Source organism: Brachionichthys hirsutus, chromosome 6 (genome assembly GCF_040956055.1).
Source record: "Brachionichthys hirsutus isolate HB-005 chromosome 6, CSIRO-AGI_Bhir_v1, whole genome shotgun sequence".
Lineage (NCBI taxonomy): Eukaryota > Metazoa > Chordata > Actinopteri > Lophiiformes > Brachionichthyidae > Brachionichthys > Brachionichthys hirsutus.
Window position 1 is genome coordinate 6824602 of NC_090902.1, and position 18044 is coordinate 6842645.

At 47.2% G+C, this 18044-nt stretch overlaps 2 protein-coding genes across 2 annotated transcripts; both read right to left on the minus strand.

Moving 5' to 3' along the window:
• Positions 1 to 242: 242 nt before the first annotated feature.
• On the minus strand, positions 243 to 5658 carry ankrd13d (ankyrin repeat domain 13 family, member D). The gene is made up of 16 exons (XM_068740279.1): positions 5575 to 5658; positions 5310 to 5445; positions 5104 to 5228; positions 4921 to 4966; positions 4152 to 4295; positions 3855 to 4044; positions 3714 to 3780; positions 3257 to 3338; positions 3114 to 3175; positions 2907 to 3037; positions 2659 to 2816; positions 2471 to 2584; positions 2212 to 2384; positions 1901 to 1980; positions 1234 to 1467; positions 243 to 829 (listed from the first exon to the last, which is right to left on the minus strand). The coding sequence occupies exons 1-16, from the start codon at positions 5656 to 5658 to the stop codon at positions 766 to 768; spliced, it is 1890 nt and encodes a 629-aa protein (XP_068596380.1). The 3' UTR covers positions 243 to 765.
• Positions 5659 to 6383: 725 nt separating this feature from the next.
• Positions 6384 to 15717, minus strand: kdm2ab (lysine (K)-specific demethylase 2Ab). Its single transcript, XM_068740364.1, has 22 exons — positions 15682 to 15717; positions 14669 to 14807; positions 14370 to 14448; positions 14181 to 14227; positions 13765 to 13943; positions 13560 to 13666; positions 13372 to 13465; positions 13092 to 13245; positions 12867 to 12982; positions 12169 to 12295; positions 11776 to 12050; positions 11597 to 11674; positions 11243 to 11503; positions 11002 to 11130; positions 10792 to 10878; positions 10317 to 10541; positions 10033 to 10062; positions 8794 to 9803; positions 8397 to 8560; positions 8171 to 8317; positions 7809 to 8024; positions 6384 to 7726 (listed from the first exon to the last, which is right to left on the minus strand). Exons 1-22 carry the CDS (start codon positions 15715 to 15717, stop codon positions 7545 to 7547), a joined length of 3882 nt encoding a protein of 1293 aa, XP_068596465.1. The 3' UTR covers positions 6384 to 7544.
• Between the last annotated feature and the right edge of the window lie 2327 nt (positions 15718 to 18044).

The following is an 18044-nucleotide window of genomic DNA, read 5'->3' on the forward strand; positions in this document are numbered from 1 at the left end:
GGTGGCAAACGAAGGGTAAAGAAAAGTTGGAGATAGAGTATTAATATTATGCTTTCTCTTATTCAATAATTGGGGTGTGTGTGTGTGCGTGTGTGTGTGTGCGTGTGCGATCACTACCATGCATCAATTATTGTAGAGATCAGAATCATTGTCCACTTTGATATGGAATAAATATCAAACAATAAAACATTCAAACGCCGTCAATGAAGGAAACAAACAAGAGTTAGGATGAACACGAGTCTTTATTTTTCACACATAGGAATAAGCCAACATAAATGATTTAAATGCTATAATCACATTTTTATTTCATAGTTATTCCATCAAGATTATATATATTTTTTTACTTTTCAATATTAATCATGGATCATGTTATAGGTTTAAAGTTTAAGGATCATTCAGTACTCAAAAGACAGCAAGACCGTGAAAAATGTTCGATAAAAAAAGGAAAAAGACTTTTAGTGTACTTCACTATAGTTTAGCGTACTTCACTATAGTTTGGTGTACTTCACTATAGTTTAGCGTACTTCACTATAGTTTGGTGTACTTCACTATAGTGTAGTGTACTACTGGTTTCCACCTCTTCTTATTCACCACTGCATCTGGTTTCTCTCACACGTTTACCTCCTGCTGTCACAGCCGTTGTGCGAGAAAGACAAATAGAACATCTGCAATAATAACTTAAACATCCCAGGATTTAAAAATAAAATGAAATAAATAATTAGGTTTGTTCCCCAGTGAGATCTTCGATCCTTCGATTTTGTGCCATTACTTCTCGGTGAGTGACAACTGCAGGATCCTTTCCAGCTCCTCCTCTTCCTCCTTTTGCCTCCTAAAGCGCACAAATAAAGGAGTCGAAACAATGGCCGTTATTTGAATTTTAATTACCGGTCAAATAAAAGCCTCCAGGGATTTATTATTCCTTCAATTAGTTCTTTAGAGTTTTTTCACCGCTTATAAAGGTTTTCTCATGTTGTTCTTTCGTATTTGGAAGATCTTGTGATGAGATTTTAATTTAAATTAAACGGTTATAGAGAAATGTTACAGTTTTGAAAATACATACTTCTTCATATTACTAATAAGTATTTATTATTAGGAGAGTATTTAGCTAAAATACCAAAAAGGTGATTAAACAAATTTCAAACTTAAAATTCTTCTTCATAGCTCAAATGAAGGCTCGTAACATCTTTGGGTAGCTTTTATTAAACCTCGTACACGAATGCAACGCCGGCTCACCTATCTATCTCGTCCTGCTCCTGGCATGACAGCTCCATGGCGATACGCAGCTGCTCGTCGAAGCTGGACGCCACGCCAAAGTGTCCCGACAGCCGCGGGTCGGTCGCCGCGCTGTAGGGCAGCGGGGAGTTAGCCGTGGGCTCCGGAGGGGACACGGAGGACTGTTGACTGGGGTCAGACGTGTCCTCCCCGTCTCTGCTGGCCAGCGAGATGGACAGGGACTCGTGGATCGCTCTGGGAAAAAAAAATAAAGAATGAAGGAGATTCAGATTTGAACCAAACAGAGTTTTAACAGGGGAGTTTCCCTGCTGGCCTTCATTCCAGGATGACGGCATCTGCTGCTTTATTAGATAATACTAATATCTAATAAAGACAAAGGGACATTTAGTGGTACCGTGACCCCTCCAGAGACTAATTTAACTCTCCAATCATCGCAGGGGGTTTATATTGCATTTCATCCAACTGTTTCCAAATTGAAGTATGGGAGAGACTGAATAATTATGTCGCTGGCTCGAATAACGGTAAATCAGGCAATTGTGTTTTAACAGTGAGAGGCCTAAGTGGATCCATCAAAGAGACCGTACGAAGCCCGGATGGCTGAAATCATGCGACTCTCAAACCAGGAAGTGAGTCTTCATGAACATTAACGTGGTTATCGTCCCGTCACCTCTCCAGCAGGGAGTCTTCCTCGTACAGCGGACTCTGAGGCACCGGGCGGCTGTTGGTCAGAGCCTCCCAGATGGTCACCTGAAACCAGAACAAGTGTCACAACTGGCTCTTTGCGCAAAGCATTTAAATGAATGTTGAAAATACGTTTAAGAAACGTAAATACAGCAAGCAGTTTAGCTGTTCTTACATTAATTATAGACGGGGGTCATCGGGCGGACAGAACTAATTTTTATATCCCTGTCTTCAATGCGTTGGGGGCGGGGGGGGGTGGGTAGTAAAATCAAGGGGTAACAGTCACATAACTCTGACCTGGTCGCTCTCAGTGCCGGCATCCAACAGGCTCTGCTGGATGGCGAACTGCAGCAGGTTGTCATCCTCGTCCCTCATTGGTTCGCTGCGGCCCGGGCCGAGGGTGGTGTAGTCTGCCGGGGGTTCAAACACCGAAGGGTCTACCTCACACTGGAAGGGGGGGGCGGACTGACCTGGGAGGGGAGTGGTTTACAGCGTCACTGGACACGCCATCAAAGGCTTTATTATACACAGAGGCGCATTTTAATGAGCTGCTCACCCGCTTCGTCCGAGCCCTCCGGTTTGTGGACGACCACGGAGGCGACGGGCTCGTCGCACCCGCACAGGTTACTGAACGTCACTCTGGCGTTCAACACGTGGAACAGAGGAATTTCTGGAAGAACATTTGTACGGATAAAATTATTCCTGCAGCGCCAATTCATTGCTTCTGAAACTGGCGCCCCCCACCTATCTTGACGGGGAAGCCCGGCGGCAGGCGCAGGGTGATGAAGTCACGCAGCTTGGCGAAGTGGGCGTTGGAGATAGCCATGAGGTCGATGATGGGCGTCACCTGCTCGGCCAGAGACAGAGGGTGACTCTCGCTCAGCCACAGGGTCGCCTTGAACCTGCAGGAGAGACCAGAGTGAAGAACCGGTCAAATGGAGCGCGAGAAGCAAGCGGGTATTAATGCGTGCGTTTCCATGGCTGCGCCATACTTCTGGACTTTGCTAGTGAGCTCGACGGGGCGTCCGATGTCCCGGCCGTTCAGGTTGAACTCGGCGTTGAAGTACTCCTCCGCCGTGATGGCGGTGGGGTTGTGAGGACTGGCGCACTGGGACACGTTACTCTGACAGAAACGCAAAGTGTTACGAACGCGCCGTCACAAAGACGGCTACAGGCGGACGCCGTGGCGAGACTCTCACCCCGTTGTGAGCCGTGTGTTGCTCAGCGATTCCCAGGAAAGACTGCAGAGGAGTCTTTGAGCCTGGGGGGGGGGGGCGTCGTTACTACTACATAAATGTTCCGGATTGGCGTGGCCTATAATTCATCGTTCGTGTGTGTTCACCTTTGCTTCTTGACTTATCCTGGTCTGATAGATGCTCCGTCCTTGATCGAGTCACGAGCTCCACGTTGGTGGCGCCGTAGACCTGAACACAGCGAAACAGAAAGACCCTGAGGGGCGTTTCTATAAACGCATTTGTGTAAACAGTCGTACATAAAACTATTGCGGAGTGTAGACCGCCCTCTGCGAGGCAAACACGAAAGCACTAAATGTTCCTCCTCAAAATCCCTTTTGAATTCAGGCAGCTTCTTCCTTGTGTGAAATTAAGCTTTTATATAAAAACAAAATCTAAATTCTTGTGACCGCAAAGGATTAAATTCTCTTGTTATAAACTGAAAGTGGATTAAAGAACATTGAACAAAGGTCCAAAACGATCTGGACTGTATATTTTAGCCAGGTCTGCTCCTGTTATAATAAAACCCCCATCAGAACTGGGTCGGATCAGTACTCGGTCGCGTACCTTGGCTTCATACCCGCTGACCACCTCGCTCTTTTCGGAACGCCAGCCCCAGATCCCCGACTTGTTCCTGAACGAACGGAGACATGCCGTAAAAAAATCACACAGATGTCAGACGCGACGTCGATCATCCGGCGTTTCTACCGTTCGAAGGCGATGTTGCGCGTGTTGAGGTGCGTGGAGACGATGGGCGACGTGAGCCTCTGGGCCGTGTTCTCCTGCGACGGCTGCATGGCAGCGAGCAGGGAGGGCGCATCGCGGGGGGAGAGCACCAGCGGCTCCGTGTACACCACCTGCTTCTCGTGGTCCACCTCCATCACCACGGCTCCATCGTCTACGAAGAGGAGGAACCAAAAGGATGACTGATGTCGGGGGAGAGGGGGGGGGGGTCCCTGTTTGTATGCGCGGACTGCAGTTTGAGAGGCGCGCGCTTCCACACACCTCCACCTTTGAAGATGTAGCTGCGCCGCCCTTTTAGCCAGGTCATGTGTTCGAAGCCCAGGAGGGTGGTGTCCACGCGGAGGCACGAGCCGCTCTTCCACACCCGGTAGACGTCGCTGGGACAAACCTTTGACACCAACGGCACTGATGGCGGACGGAGAAGAAAGAAGAGAAGCGACGTAAGCGAACGGGGAACAGCGAGGGAAAGACTCAATGGGACCCCCTAGGATTCCCCTTCCCCCCCCCCCAGGATTCCCCTTTCCCCCCCCCCCCCCCCAAGTGATACTTAAGATAGCAAAACGTTTCAGTTTGTAATGATCTGAGGCTGAAACGGTCTCATTGAACAGATTTATTTATCCATCTATATACCCATCGATCGATCCATCTGGCATGATTCATGCACATTTTGGCTTTTAACCTCTTGGTTGGATGTTCTTTTCGACTGATTTTGGCCAAAATAATTATTTAAAAATTGATTTATTTAGTCATTTTTCGAATTATAAATAAGAATATTGACACATTATTTTTTTTATTCCATTTCTGGAGATGCAGAATTCAAATGTCTTTGGAAATCGATGGCGTCCAACGAGTTAAGAGGTGGAAGAGGTGATTACGTTGTTTTATGTTTAGGCCATGTGAAACTTAACGGAACAATCGGGCCCTGTCAAAGCCCGCTGAGCGACAGCTGCTCTTTGGGGGGGAGCTGTCCAATCCCTGCAGTGCTGAAACTGACCTCGGTGAAAACACACACAGGTGAACACACACTCACCCCAACTGGTGAATTCCCACTTCATTTCCACATAGAAGTCCCGCGCCTGGAGGACATCAAGGAGACAAATCTGTTAGATCATCCTGATTACGTCTGGATGACGTAAGTTAAAGCTTTGAGGCAGCGCTTCTAAAACTTGAAGGATGAAACTTCGTGAAACAGACGTTGCGACGCAGCCTTTACCCGTCGTAGCTTGCTAAGCAGTTCCGGGATGCCCGCCAGTCTCTCAGTAGCACGTTTGAAGTCCCTGTACTGAAGCACCAGCTGAACCAGCTCGGGGTCTCCGGTGCTCACCGCCTCCTGCAGGGCTGAAACACGGGGAACCTCCATTTAGAGATTTCTCCTCGCCCTCACAACGAGCCTGGAGGAGGCGACAGGAGGAGGCTCACCGGTCCAGCCTTCTGCGTTGCAGTGCGTCGGGTCCGAGGAGTGCCTGAGCAGGACCCGGGCCGACTCCAGATGGCCCAGGCACACCGCCAGCTCCAGCGGGGTGCGCCCCCTCGGATCCAAGCGCTCCACGTCCTGCTGCGGGAAGCCAAACACACCGCATCAGCGCGATGCAGTCCCGACAAATGAAACGCACCCGTGAAACAAACAAAACAAAGAACCCTCCATTCACCAGCACCCCCAAATAAGCGCTTGTTCTCCACGAACCTCTCTGTTCTGCAGCTCTCCGTCCAGCTCCAGATACTGATTGTTCCAGACGAGGTGATGAAGAGGAAACTCCTCTTGTGCCATGGTTGTCGCTTCCGCCCCGCTACAGCTAGCTAGCCCAGTAAGCTAGCTTTAGCTTTGTTCCCAGTAGCAAAACCAGAAAGAAGCGCTTCAACGAATAAAGAAATTAGAATAAAATTTAGAATAAACTGTCACTATGCAAATCTTAGCGGTTCCCGTCAGGCTGCATCCAAACCACGCCGTTCGTTCTTATTTAAATTAGTGGGCTGAGTTAGCCCGAACTAACTCAGCCCACTAATCTGATGTGGTTGACGTTAGCTAGCAGCTAGCAGTGCTATCGTTAGCTAGCCGGCTAATAGCATCGCTTCCGGCTCCTCTTGACACCTGGTTTTCATAAATGGTAAGACAGTAAATTGAAGCACACGGAAATGCGCCTCCTAAATCCGTTCATTTTTCCACGACGAAGAGCAAATATTGACTGAACCGCCGGCTAACACGAGCGCGGATATCCCGCAGCCGCTCCGCTCATCTGGCCGAGTTGTTGTTGGTCAAAATATAAAGCGATAGTCCAGCTTCACATCCAGGTCAGTCGGGTCGAGGGAGATCCGATTGGATCGTTTCATCTGTCTGATGTCAGCCTTTAAACGCAGATTTAATTCCGATGTAGCGTTTATTCTGTGGCTGCGTTTCCAGGCTGGAGAGCAGGAAGGGAGGAACCGGTTCAGAGTACTCAAAACTCAGCTTACAGAACACACTTCTGTGAGAAACTACAGATAGCCCGCTGTTTTTTAGTTCTTTATTTTTCATTAAAAATAACACAAACAACATAAAAAAAGAAGCTTCTGAAAATAATTACATTGCTACCGCGATTCCCGTTTGATACCCAAAAAAAACACATTTACACAAAAGAAAAATATTTATTATATACTTATATTCATTTTTGAAAGTATATGGCCAAGGGGAGAGCAGTCTCGGAGAACTTCGATACAGAAACACGACACAAGAAGGGACCAAAGAAATGAACACCCTGCCCCCCCACAACAAAGTCAAACGTCTCTACATTGGATTGGAACAAGGTCATGAACTTTTGGTGTCAAGTAGATACTCACGCCCCCCCCCATTCATGAAAAGAAAATAATGTGTAGGAAAGAGGAGTCGGGAGCAGTTCTAGAATCTCATATCTAGAATATTAGCACTATTTGTTCTAAACGTTGTCTCTACAACAGGAGCTAGAAGAGTTTGGAACTAATAGCACCGGAAGTCGATCGGTCATTTCATCATTCCTGTGATTCGTTTACCTCGTACGCTTAGTGCAACCTGCCCTCTGTTAGGGTGAGGTCTCCTCGCCATGGCGATTGCATTTTCACTCTCTAGAACCACTTACTTATGCTCATCGGGAAAAACACCGAACTACTGTCACATCCAAGCAAGCAACTTCTGAAACTGAACGTATGACTGGTAAAAAAAACAAAACAATACAAAGCATAGACGTTGTGCATAAAATACACGTATTCAAAGAGGAACCTGAACAACCGAACACAGCTGAAACCAAACGAGTCAAAATGATTCACCGTTTATCAGCCAAACAAAAAGAAGTTTTAAACCGAGGATGAAACTCAAAAGTCTTTGCTGATTTCTGGACGACTGTCATCTGTCCAAAGGTGAACGTTTGTTTATGCAAATGAGCTCATTAATTATTGCCCATGTTCTTTTACGAAATCACACATCAATTCCTCCCAAAACAAAACAGAAAGAGTCTCTTTAGATGAACCGGGAAAAATGCATTCAGCTTTGAAAGGAAATATCGTTCCACCACCAGTAAAGTGAGCAAGCCCTCCCAGTCCAGACCCCACCCCTAACATTTACTCCTTTGCAAGCGCACTTCCCCATCTTTGTCCTTCTTGTTACAACAGAATCAGCCCCCCCCCCCCTTTGCTCCCCAACTCGGCTTACGATATCCTCTGGATCAGTTTTTCATCGGAGAGGCAGTAGAGCATGTTGACCGACAGCTCTGAGATAAAGGCCTCGCAGGCCTTACGGGAGACGCATTTACAGCCTCGCAGGTCGAGCAGCGAGATGCACGAGAGGCGGCGGAGATACTTTAAACACGAGTCTGTCAGTTTGCTGCAGCCTGGGAAGGAGACGGACACACGGACGCGTCAGTTCTGGAGATAAACTAAAAGAATACGCCGGTGCGCAGAGGGTCCTCTTACCTCCCAGGTTGAGTTCCGTCAGGGTGTTTCTGGTAGACGACCCCACCGCGGTCAGCAAGTTGACGGAGTGGTCGGTGAGGCCGCTGCAGTGGGAGAGGTCTAGTTTCGTTAGGTGGGGCATGTGGCGGATCACCAGGCGCAGAGTGGCGTACGTGATGTCCAGGCCTGCCAGCCGCAGACACTGAATGGTCCGCATCTGACTGCGATTGTCACAGCCTGCGGGAGGCGCCGTTCACACAGGTCATTGGGAGGGGGGGGGGGGGAAGAACGGTTAATGAGACGGGCAGGTATTAAACATCCAATCAGGCGTGGGGTTCATCCATCAGCAGCCGAACACGCGTATCTGAGGCAACGTTTCTCACCTGGAGGGCTGACCAGATCTTTGATCTGAGAGTCTTTGACCCCGTCTGCGTAGCGCAGATCCAGAGAACGGAGGAGAGGGCAGCTCGACGAGCAGAGAGCAGAGATGGACGTCCAGGAGCAGCCTGCCAGCATCAGGTCCTTCAGCCCTGCGAGCACAAGAGCCGATCCGTCTTTAATGGACGCGCCGGGACATTTCTACGCGACACCGGGCGCCGTTTGACGTACCAGGAAGTCGGCCGACGAGCCAATTCAACTGCTTCTTAGAGATGTTGGTCCAGGAGAGATCGAGCGTCACTGGCTGCCTCTTGATGATGCCGGTCAGCGCCTGAGGGGTCACCGTCCGTTTGACGCTCAGGTCAATCCGTGCCCACAGCCGCTTGTCTAAGCACCTGCGAGGCGAGTGCAAGTCCTGATCAACACCTCATCCAGTCAACGAGTAATACGAGCCACAGACACGCAAATAACGAACGAGGAAAGACTCCGTTTGCAATTGAATAAACTAGCATGGGTGAGACGGATCTTCAACAAGTCTAATAAACTACAACTCCCATTCATCAGGACAGCCGCGACATTAAACCGGAGCTGGGATTCCTAAACGAAGGCGGGGTGACCCTGAACTCACCATTTGTACCAGTTCTTGCAGACGGCCATGCAGATGCAGAGATCCGTGCGACTTAAGTAACGGAAGACGGAGACCCACACTTCCCTCTCGCAGCCCGGCCCGCCGCCGCCGTTCTCCCTGTCGCCCTCACTCCCTCCTCCCTGCAAGGCGGACAGGGGAACGCGGGGATGAGGAAGCTCAGAAGATGAAGATGAAGAACAGGAGGCACCGTTGCTGGCTTTCGTTGGCCTGCTGGGCTTTCTCTTGGAGCCCTCCGGCCTCTCTGGGTGGGAGGTGTGGGAGGCGGCGTGTCCGCTGCGAGTGTGTCTGTCGGAGTGCTGATCAGAATGCGGGCCAGGATTCCTGATGGGGGGTCTGACGAGCACTCGGGGCTGATTGTGCGTCGCTGGAGGGGAAGCTTTAGAGGCGACGGCCTCTAGTTTGGGAACGATGGCCGACGGCTCCCGTTTGGCCTTCGCTGGCTTTTGAAGCGTGACTTTAAGACATGAAGCGTCTGTCCCACCCGCCTGAGAGTCTTGCTCCATCTCCTGCTCCTCGTCCTCCTCTGCACCGTTACGGCTCCCCTCCTCTTCTCTCCCTTTGGCTTCTTGTCCTCCTTGCCTCGACTGCGGCCGGTTCTCTTTATCCAATCCCCTCCCACCGGCGAGTCCCTTTTCCTCTTCATCGCTGCTGCTGCTGGAGCCGCTGCTGCTGCTGCTGTCCTCGCTCTCCTCCTTCAACTCTCCGTGGCGTCGGCCGCTTCCGCTTCCTCTTCCAGCTCCTCCTCCTCGCAGCCTGACCCCTCTTCCGATCCCTCTGCGGGAATCTCCCTTGGGCTCAAATGCCATGCCGGGGGAAGACTGCTGCCGTTGGAAGGACCCAGGCCTCGCTGGGGGGCTGTAGTGAGAGGTGCCGGCCCCCCAGGAGGAGCTCCGGCTTCTGCCCTGAGATAGTCTGCTGGTTGGAGAGCGCAGACGGGATAGCATCCGGTGGCCCATTAGCCTGGGAGAACGAGCAAGAGACGACCGCTTCTGTCGGGAGGGAAAAGATCAAGAATATCAAGATAATGAATGAAATATAAAAGCAGCATACTAAGTTTCTCAGTATGGCAAATCCTTTGAAAATCTACTCAATGAGGTATAAGTAATTGTAGATACAGACATCGTTTGTATATATTATGCCACGTTACAACTACAATCATACCTCACTGGGTTTAAAAACAACAACAACAATTATTGCAGGAATTAAAGCATCGCTTACTGATAGAAATCTGCTGCTCTCCAGTCTCATCTGCAAAAAGTTAAAAATAAAAAGGTAGGGGAAAGACATGAATAAACCGGAACAACAATAGATCATCATCCTCTCAACCCCTTTCAGGGCAAGTCCAACTTTCATATTAAGGTAACACTTTTTTACGAGTTTCTTGGTGTTCCAGGTTATAAAATGTGATGTTTCTCATACCATGAACACTTCCCAACATGCACATTGCTGGCGTCTGGCCTGCACGGTTACCATTCTGGATTACTGTAACGTTTCCGCCTTACCCTCTTCTTCAGCCTGAGCTCCAGTGCACTTGCTCTCTTGCGGTTCTGTTGGTGCTGGAGGAGCAATTTCTGAGAAGGTGGCGGTGCCGTGGGTCGGGACGGAGCCCTGCTACGTCTCCCTTGTCTCGCCGCTTCAACAACACCGATGCCTTCCCGGTAGGCAAGTTTGGGCGACGGTGAGGAGGTCGATTCCTCCGACTCGCCACTTTCCTCATCGCTGGAAGACTGGGGGGGGGGGGGCAGGAAAGGTTAGTAGACAACGCTGAAGTCATTGGAGGATGAACTATATTGGAATTTAGTCGATAGTGCAAATATATTATATTGGCTTTTTTAATATCTCAATAAAATAAATGCAACTGATTTGCATTGAATGTTTCTGCCTGCATCGTCATCTTATCAGATGGGAATATCCACAGAAACATTTCCACCCATGCTGATAAATACGAGTGGAGGTGTGTATCCGGTTATCTGGTACCTCTGACGCCGAGTCCTTGCCTTGGTAGCATCGAGGACATTCCCAGCAGCTGGGCAAATCCTTATTGATCTTTCCCTCTCCAGGTTCCTGAAACAAAGAACAGACTCACTTTCAAACAGCAACTTGTATCTGAGAAAACAAAACGTTGCTCTGCAAGCAAGAAACAATAAAACTGTCGGATAAAGCAATCGTGACGTCACAATAAATTACCTTAATACAGCGAGGATGGACAATTTGTGAGCAGACGGCGCACTCCATGAGAGAATGAGTGCTTGGATTTGATTCGTCCGATTCCCCTTCTCTGCATACGGCACATCGCGCTGTGTTCGGCAAGGCCGGCTAAAAGGAAAAAATAGAGGATCAGAAGTTTCTGAGGCAACACCTTAGTCCAGATTAGCTTGTTTCCACACACACAGAGATGATGATGATGCTGATGATGATGACTACTCACTGTGAGGCACTGTCTCTTGAGGCAGCCCTTCTTCATGCGCCCAGGCCCCCCGAACTTCCTCATGTCGTGGCAGTAATGGCAGTCGCCACATTCCTTCCTGCGGCAGCCGGCGCACCGCTTGCACCGCACTCGCCTTCGCCTCAGGGCCGAGATGGAGGCGCGTTTAGTGCGCCTCTGACCGTGAGCCTTGGGGAGGGCCGGGCCCAGGCGGGGGCGGTGAAGAACAGGGGGTGGGGGAGCCGGCGGCTGGTACCACGCTGGCTGGAATAGAGAAGAGCTGGGTTACGACCGTTTCCTGCAAATGCAGTTTCAGATCAATCACGATCAATTGAAATCAACGCTGGCTCTAATTACCCGTTCAGGCCACCTGACGATGGGCTCTCCAGTGTAGGATAGCTTGGGATCGTCAATACTGTGTTCCTTTAGAAGAACCTGAACAACGCAAAGGAGTAGTAAGACAAAAAAAAAAAAAGGAAATATCCACGCCCTGAATGTCGCATCGTGAAGTTCAGCGAAACGCAGCCGGCGCCCACCCTCATGTCGCCGAGCAGGGCTGAAGCGTTCCCGATGCCGGCCGGGACACACTTTTTGTGTTCCGGCAGCTCCTCCAGCTTCCCCAGAAGATTACACAGCCCTTCCAGCTCGAAGGTCGTCAGCACACGCCTGGGCGCGGCAACACGAGCTTCCTCTTGTTCTGGGACGACGTCTTCCTCAAACTTAACCTTCTCATTTTCAGCATCACCGTTACCACCATCGGAGGTACCCATCCCAGTTTGGTCACTGGTTTCAAGGTCAGCCGGGGTCAGTCCTAAGAACAAAACAAAAAGACAGGCAACACGATGGCTGAAGTTAATATCAATTATGTCTCACGTCTCTTCAGAAACTAATGAGGCCGGCCATGTTTGCCTGTTTTCATTCATGCTCACCGATGCCTAGAGAGTATTTTTGGAACTCTGGGGTGAGGTGGGAGACGTTGGTCAGACAGTAGAGGTACCTCTCCAGAACATACCAGCACATCTCGTAGTAGAATGGGTAGCGGAACTTTGTCGGCACCTTGAGGGCAGAAATAGAATAAATAAAAAATCCATGACACCCTGCCTGAACAGTGAAAGAATTTAACACAATCGGCTGATTTAAACTGGTACTTTGTAGATAAATCTGTATTTTCTGCTTGTTGAACAAATAATTCGAAGGTATTTCTTTGTGAAATACACAGTAGTTGTCATAACTTTGTGGACTTTGACTGAAGGGTCGTGTGGCTTGAAGTGATTGGAAAACAATTGAAACTCCAAATAGCACATATTAGAATTAAAAAAAAAAATGTAAAAGTATAAGGATTTTGAGTTATAATGGGCATAATGCAAGAACTACAAACTTCAAGCACATCCCCAAACAAATGTGTGCAACTTTAAGTGTCATTTTTTTGTAACAATGGTTTAAAGTACTTTTATCAATCTGTTTTCACAATCATTTAAGAAAAAGCTAGAACTGTTGTGTTTATGAATCAGAATCAGCCATGGGAATAGAAAAGTGTGCACCAACGAGTATTAAAGAGGAAAGCGACATTGTTGAGAGTCGCACTAAAACTCTTGCACGTCAAGAGGACAGATAATTATCTGCTCACCCGCGTACGATCCTCAATGCTGTAGATGTTGAGCTGCATCGGGATGTTAAAGCTGTGCAGGAAGTTCCCCCCGAACACCAAAGTGTCCTCGGGAGTGTACACGGCATGGATCCATCCTAGAACATACGAGACACAAGCACGCTGGAAACATGAAATGGTAGAGAACGTAAATGTCACCGTGCGTCTTGTACGTCTAGAAGCGTCGTCAGCGTTACACGAACAAACCTGAGGGGATTATGAAGGTGTTGCCCTGCTTGAGCTCTATTCTCTGGCAATCATGACACTTGTCCCCCAAGAATATGTCTCCCTGTTTCCCTGACAAAACCCAGTTTTCATACATATCAAGGTTCTGTGGTGTGGGTGGAATCAACCAGAACACCTAAGGGATAAAAAAATAATAATAATACATAAATGGGGAAAGTAATTTTTTGGCACCGATTTGCATTTGTTCTGACACCATTTCGACAAAGAGATATCTTTCATTCTCGAGTCGACCCAGACTCACCTTTTCTCCTCGCAGGATGTGATACCAGACGGAAGTGCCTCCGAAGTCGATGTGGAAATCTGTGAAGCAGCCCTGCACACTCATGAGACAATACCTAGGAGCAGTGAACGAAGAATGGGAGACGCAATCGGAGTTTAGATTCTGGATTAATCAGCATGTAACACAGAATACGTTGTTGTTTGACTCACTTCTGTACTTTTGGATAATGCATGTCTATGATGGCATTCGTGGAGTCTCTCTGTCTCTCTTTGAGGTGACGGGGCCACATGTTGTCCACCCAGTCGATGAGATCCACCTGGATATTGAGGAGCAGAAAACGGGTTTTCTGCACCAACTCGAGACGCCACACTAACGGATGACAAACGTAGAATACAAAAACACATCAAGCCTCACTGAAGCTGGTCGTTTGACAAGATTCTCAAGTCTGGTGTGGCTGAACTCCAGGCTGATGACATTGTAGAGCTTCTCTCGTTCTGATGGTGGCGTCTCATAGTAGCGTCGCCACTGAGCCATGGACATCTCGATTCCCTTCTGGGTGTTCACGTCCATCACGTCAACGATGCGTCGACTACCTGTAAGAGACGAGTGATTAAACCCAACCCTAACCCGGTTTAAGTTGTAAGATTGTTGTTTCTGATTAAAACGCCTCAGAGCGGCATGATCAAAGACAATATTATAGCCAGTTCAACATTAACACAATTATTTTCAATTTCTAAATGACCTATGACACCGTTCAGCATATTCCATTTGCATGTCTTGTTACTTTCGTCGATTGTGTGTAAACTAATTTACGTACAACAAGAACTTACCCACAAACAGTTTCACGTCACTCACACTGAAATCCGGGTCTGGCATTCTGCAAAAAGCAAAAAAAAAAAAATGTTTAATCAATGTACACGGATTCATATGACTTTTCTTTGAAATAATTTAAATCTAGCCAGATATATTTAATTTATTAACATTTTAATCTGTGATTAAACCGTTAAAGAATGTCTTACTCTATGCCGAGGCCATCCCCGCGCTCAAAGACAATTGGTTCCCTGAGCCCTTCTCTTTGGATGTATTCAAATGTGAAATCTGCAAAATAGGCAAAACTTAAATATAAAAAACCCACCAGAACCTCTATCAACAGAACCAGTAGAGACATACCTCAATTAACAGTTGATTTTGTTGTGTGACTAAAAGCGTGAACAAGCAGCCAGCCTTGTTTTTCTACACACAGCATTTGATGTATTCAGGAATAGTTTCCATGCATTCATAGTACGACCTTTTAATTTGCTCATTGCTACCCACTCACCTTGGCCCTCCATTTGTTTGATCAAGTCAGTGGTGAACCTGGAGCACCTCAACTTTTCGTCCAGGTCAAATGTTCGTTTCCCCTCAATTTCATCGTCTGAGATCCCGTCATCCTGGTAGCGACGGCGCGTTCCGGTACGCTACAAGCAAAAGCAAAAAAAACACATTTCAACCTCGACATCTAAACACCAACAGCCGACGAATGACGAAAAACAGAAAGAGGGCAGAAACGTGGGACGCCTTACTGCTCACAAAGCCGATAGATGTTCCTGATGCAACCGTTTCTGTGATGTTCACATGGGTAAACGGTTCCTTCCTTTGCATTCGGAGCAACCCAAAAGCCAAAATTCACCCCAGACAATGAATCAAACCATGCTGACCAGCTCCCAAACCAGCACACACGGGAACTAAACAATACAGTGCTACAATGGCAGGGGCTAATCTTCCATGAGACCCCCCCCTTACTCCCATCCCTCCTATACAGATAACCTATGCTTGGTTAGACAGATGGATCAAACTCCCCCACCCCCATTCTTTTAACCCAAATGTGTTACTATCTGAATTAGTGCGCTCCACTTCATAACTGCCCGATACGCTTCATGTGTATTTGAAAAGAACTGGATCCACAGACATCAATCCTGTTTCAGTCCGGAACAGACTGTGACTAATTATATGTTTTTTTTTTAATTCTATTTCTTTACAACGAGGTAATGGTAAGGATATGAACATGGTCCCAGAATATATTACCGCCAGGACGAGCGGATGAACTTGACTTTTTCATGAACCCGTAGACAAGTTCATTACCTTATCGTGGTGGGGACACACACACACACACACACACACACACACACGAACGTAGCTAGACAGCGTCCCAACGTGAACGAGGAAGAGTAGGGCATTCAAACGCGTCTATACTAAAGCAGATTGTTTCTTCACATACTCAACGCAAAGGCGCTAATGGTAGCATTGTAAACAGCGCAGGCGTCCCGGGAACTCTCGGGTTAAGTTACTCACCAGGCGTTTGCTGTAGCGCGTATGGGGATCCTCCATAATCTCTGGAAGCACAATTCCGCAATTAGCGTTCAATTGCGAACAGCTGTTGAACCATCTCAGAGTGAATTCACGTTCTGGCGTTTAAACGCGCATCTATCTCCGGCAAGAACCTAGCGGGATAGCCCGAGAGTGCGGCTGTAGCCATGAAGCTAAAGTTAGCAACACAAAACATTTACGTGGAACTTGCGCTACTGTGTAAAGTCAAACACCGACTGGAGAAGCTTCATTTTTGTGAGAATACTCCCGGCTCGTATTTCGATATACTAAAGAATATTTACTGACGTCATCGACGAATGTTAACAAGCTCGGGTGTCAACATCTTTCATAACCCGTCGGCTAGCGCTCAGGCTAACTAGCTAGCTGACGTTAGCCTTTATACGGCAGACGTAAGCGTCTTTTCTTTTTTTTTATTACCTCTGGGTTTTAACTCCTTTAAGTCGTAGCGTTCAGAGTCGCCTCCCAACTACACTGTCCCAGGCGTCTCGGTCAAGTTCCCCTCCATGTTGGGTGAAATCAGCTGTGTGCATTGTTTTTGTTTGTTATTGTGCGATAAAGTTAAGACGATCCGACGCTCCGAGCCGCCATTTTCAGCTGCTCAGAAAACACACAGAATACATGCAAACCGAAAAAAGAAAAGGCTCGTGACCCCACCCCCCCTCAGACGTCGTCACTCCCCCTCGCCGCGTCGCGTGCGTCGTCGCGCTGCTCCCATTGGCTGCAGCATGTGCTATTTAAACATGATCAGAATATGCTAATATAAAGGTGTGTTGCGTTGGTGTTCCCGGGGCGGACGGAGGAAGGGCGGATGTAATGAAATACTGTATGTCTACATCCAAGTCGTAAAAGGAACATCCACGCAGTAAAAAAAAAAAACATTTCACGACTTGTATCTGCAATTTTGACTGAAGAACGGTATCAGTAGTAGAAGTATGAAGTGTATTTAAGCATAAAATATCCTCACATGTAAATGTCCGATGTAGCCTTGTTATGAAATTACATTTAATGGACGTTTTAGGATTATATACATCTTATATATTCAAAGATCGTGAACACGAGTCTGTTTTTGGAGTGGGACCTGTGCGACAAAGTACTTTATATGGAAAAAATAAATGTTAAATATCCCTTGATTGTTTTCTATAAATAAACGGAAAAAAAGTTTTATTAGAAAAGTATTCGTGGAAGTAAATTGCATACAATAGTATAAATCTTACCTCACGGTGAGATGGGTCACATTACGTGTTTTTCTACTTTACTTATAGTAATAATAAAATACTTATATGTACATTTAATTTACTTTTTAACAGTTCATTTATTTTCATGTAGAACTTTTATCGTGTCCTACAGGAGCAGTGATACGCCCTCCTTGCCCGATCGCAATAATCCGCTAAACACGAAGTAGCAAAACGAGCGCACCCTGACGTAGGCCCCGCCCCGCTGGGTGTTGATCTGAGCCTATCTGTGCGTGACGGAGGGGGGGAAACGAGGTCACGGAAGAGCCTCCCTTCAGAGATGTTCGTTTTCGTGCATCGCCATTAATCTCCGTGGCTTTATCACGTTAGTGGACAAATAACACAAGTTTAACGTGGAGGGTGGGCGGTGTTAGATAGAGAGAGACTCTGACTTCCTCTCTCTCTCTCTCTCTCTCTATGCGATTATTAAACCCCCGACACGAGAAGCGAATTATAGAAGTATGTTTATTACATAACAGGTTTTATTGGGTTGACAGCCGGTGAAGAGAGAAAAGACAATGAGCGAAAGCGCTTCAGCAGCAAACACAGAATCACACAAGATTTAAGGAAATTATAATTAGTTGGGAAAAAATACTTTTATTCTGACAGCAGAATTATGTGTTTATGGTTCAAATTTAATTAACAGCATACAAACTAATTTCAAAGGAGACTTGAAATTACTGATTAATAATGGTTTTTCTAAATGGTTGTGCCCTGTAATGACCAGCAGGGGGCGGTAGACTACAGCGGGCCGAGAGAAAGTCTACTACACATTACGTTTTCAAACACTTCAAGGATAAAAAAAAAAAAAGTATTTCAACTCAAATGATTAATAGGATAGGAGTAAAGGATAGATATATTTAAATTTGTATATTTTCCAATTTGCTTTAAGACATTTTAAAATAGATGAAGAATAGTGTGTGTGTGTGAGGGGGGGGGGTTAGGGAGCACCTCAGGATATTTTTTCTGAAACTATAAATACTAAACAGACAAAATAAAGTATATTAATTTAAACACAGAATGTGAAATAACTGCTGTCATAGTGAAGGCAGATGAAGGTTTATCTAAGCCGTGTAAATTGTATTTATGTTTTTT

Bases quoted from the DNA above. Each gene is read 5' to 3' on its own strand.
- ankrd13d (XM_068740279.1), bottom strand. From the start codon at position 5,658: ATGGCACAAGAGGAGTTTCCTCTTCATCACCTCGTCTGGAACAATCAG. The intron at 5,229-5,309 runs GTGAGCCTCCTC...CCCGTGTTTCAG, and splicing joins CAACGCAGAAGGCTGGACCG to CCCTGCAGGAGGCGGTGAGC. The intron at 4,967-5,103 runs GTAAAGGCTGCG...GATGTCCTCCAG, and splicing joins TGCTTAGCAAGCTACGACGG to GCGCGGGACTTCTATGTGGA.
- kdm2ab (XM_068740364.1), bottom strand. From the start codon at position 15,717: ATGGAGGATCCCCATACGCGCTACAGCAAACGCCTG. The intron at 8,025-8,170 runs GTGAGAAACGTT...CGCCTCCCGCAG, and splicing joins AGATCTGGTCAGCCCTCCAG to GCTGTGACAATCGCAGTCAG. The intron at 7,727-7,808 runs GTAAGAGGACCC...TCTCCTTCCCAG, and splicing joins GACGGAACTCAACCTGGGAG to GCTGCAGCAAACTGACAGAC.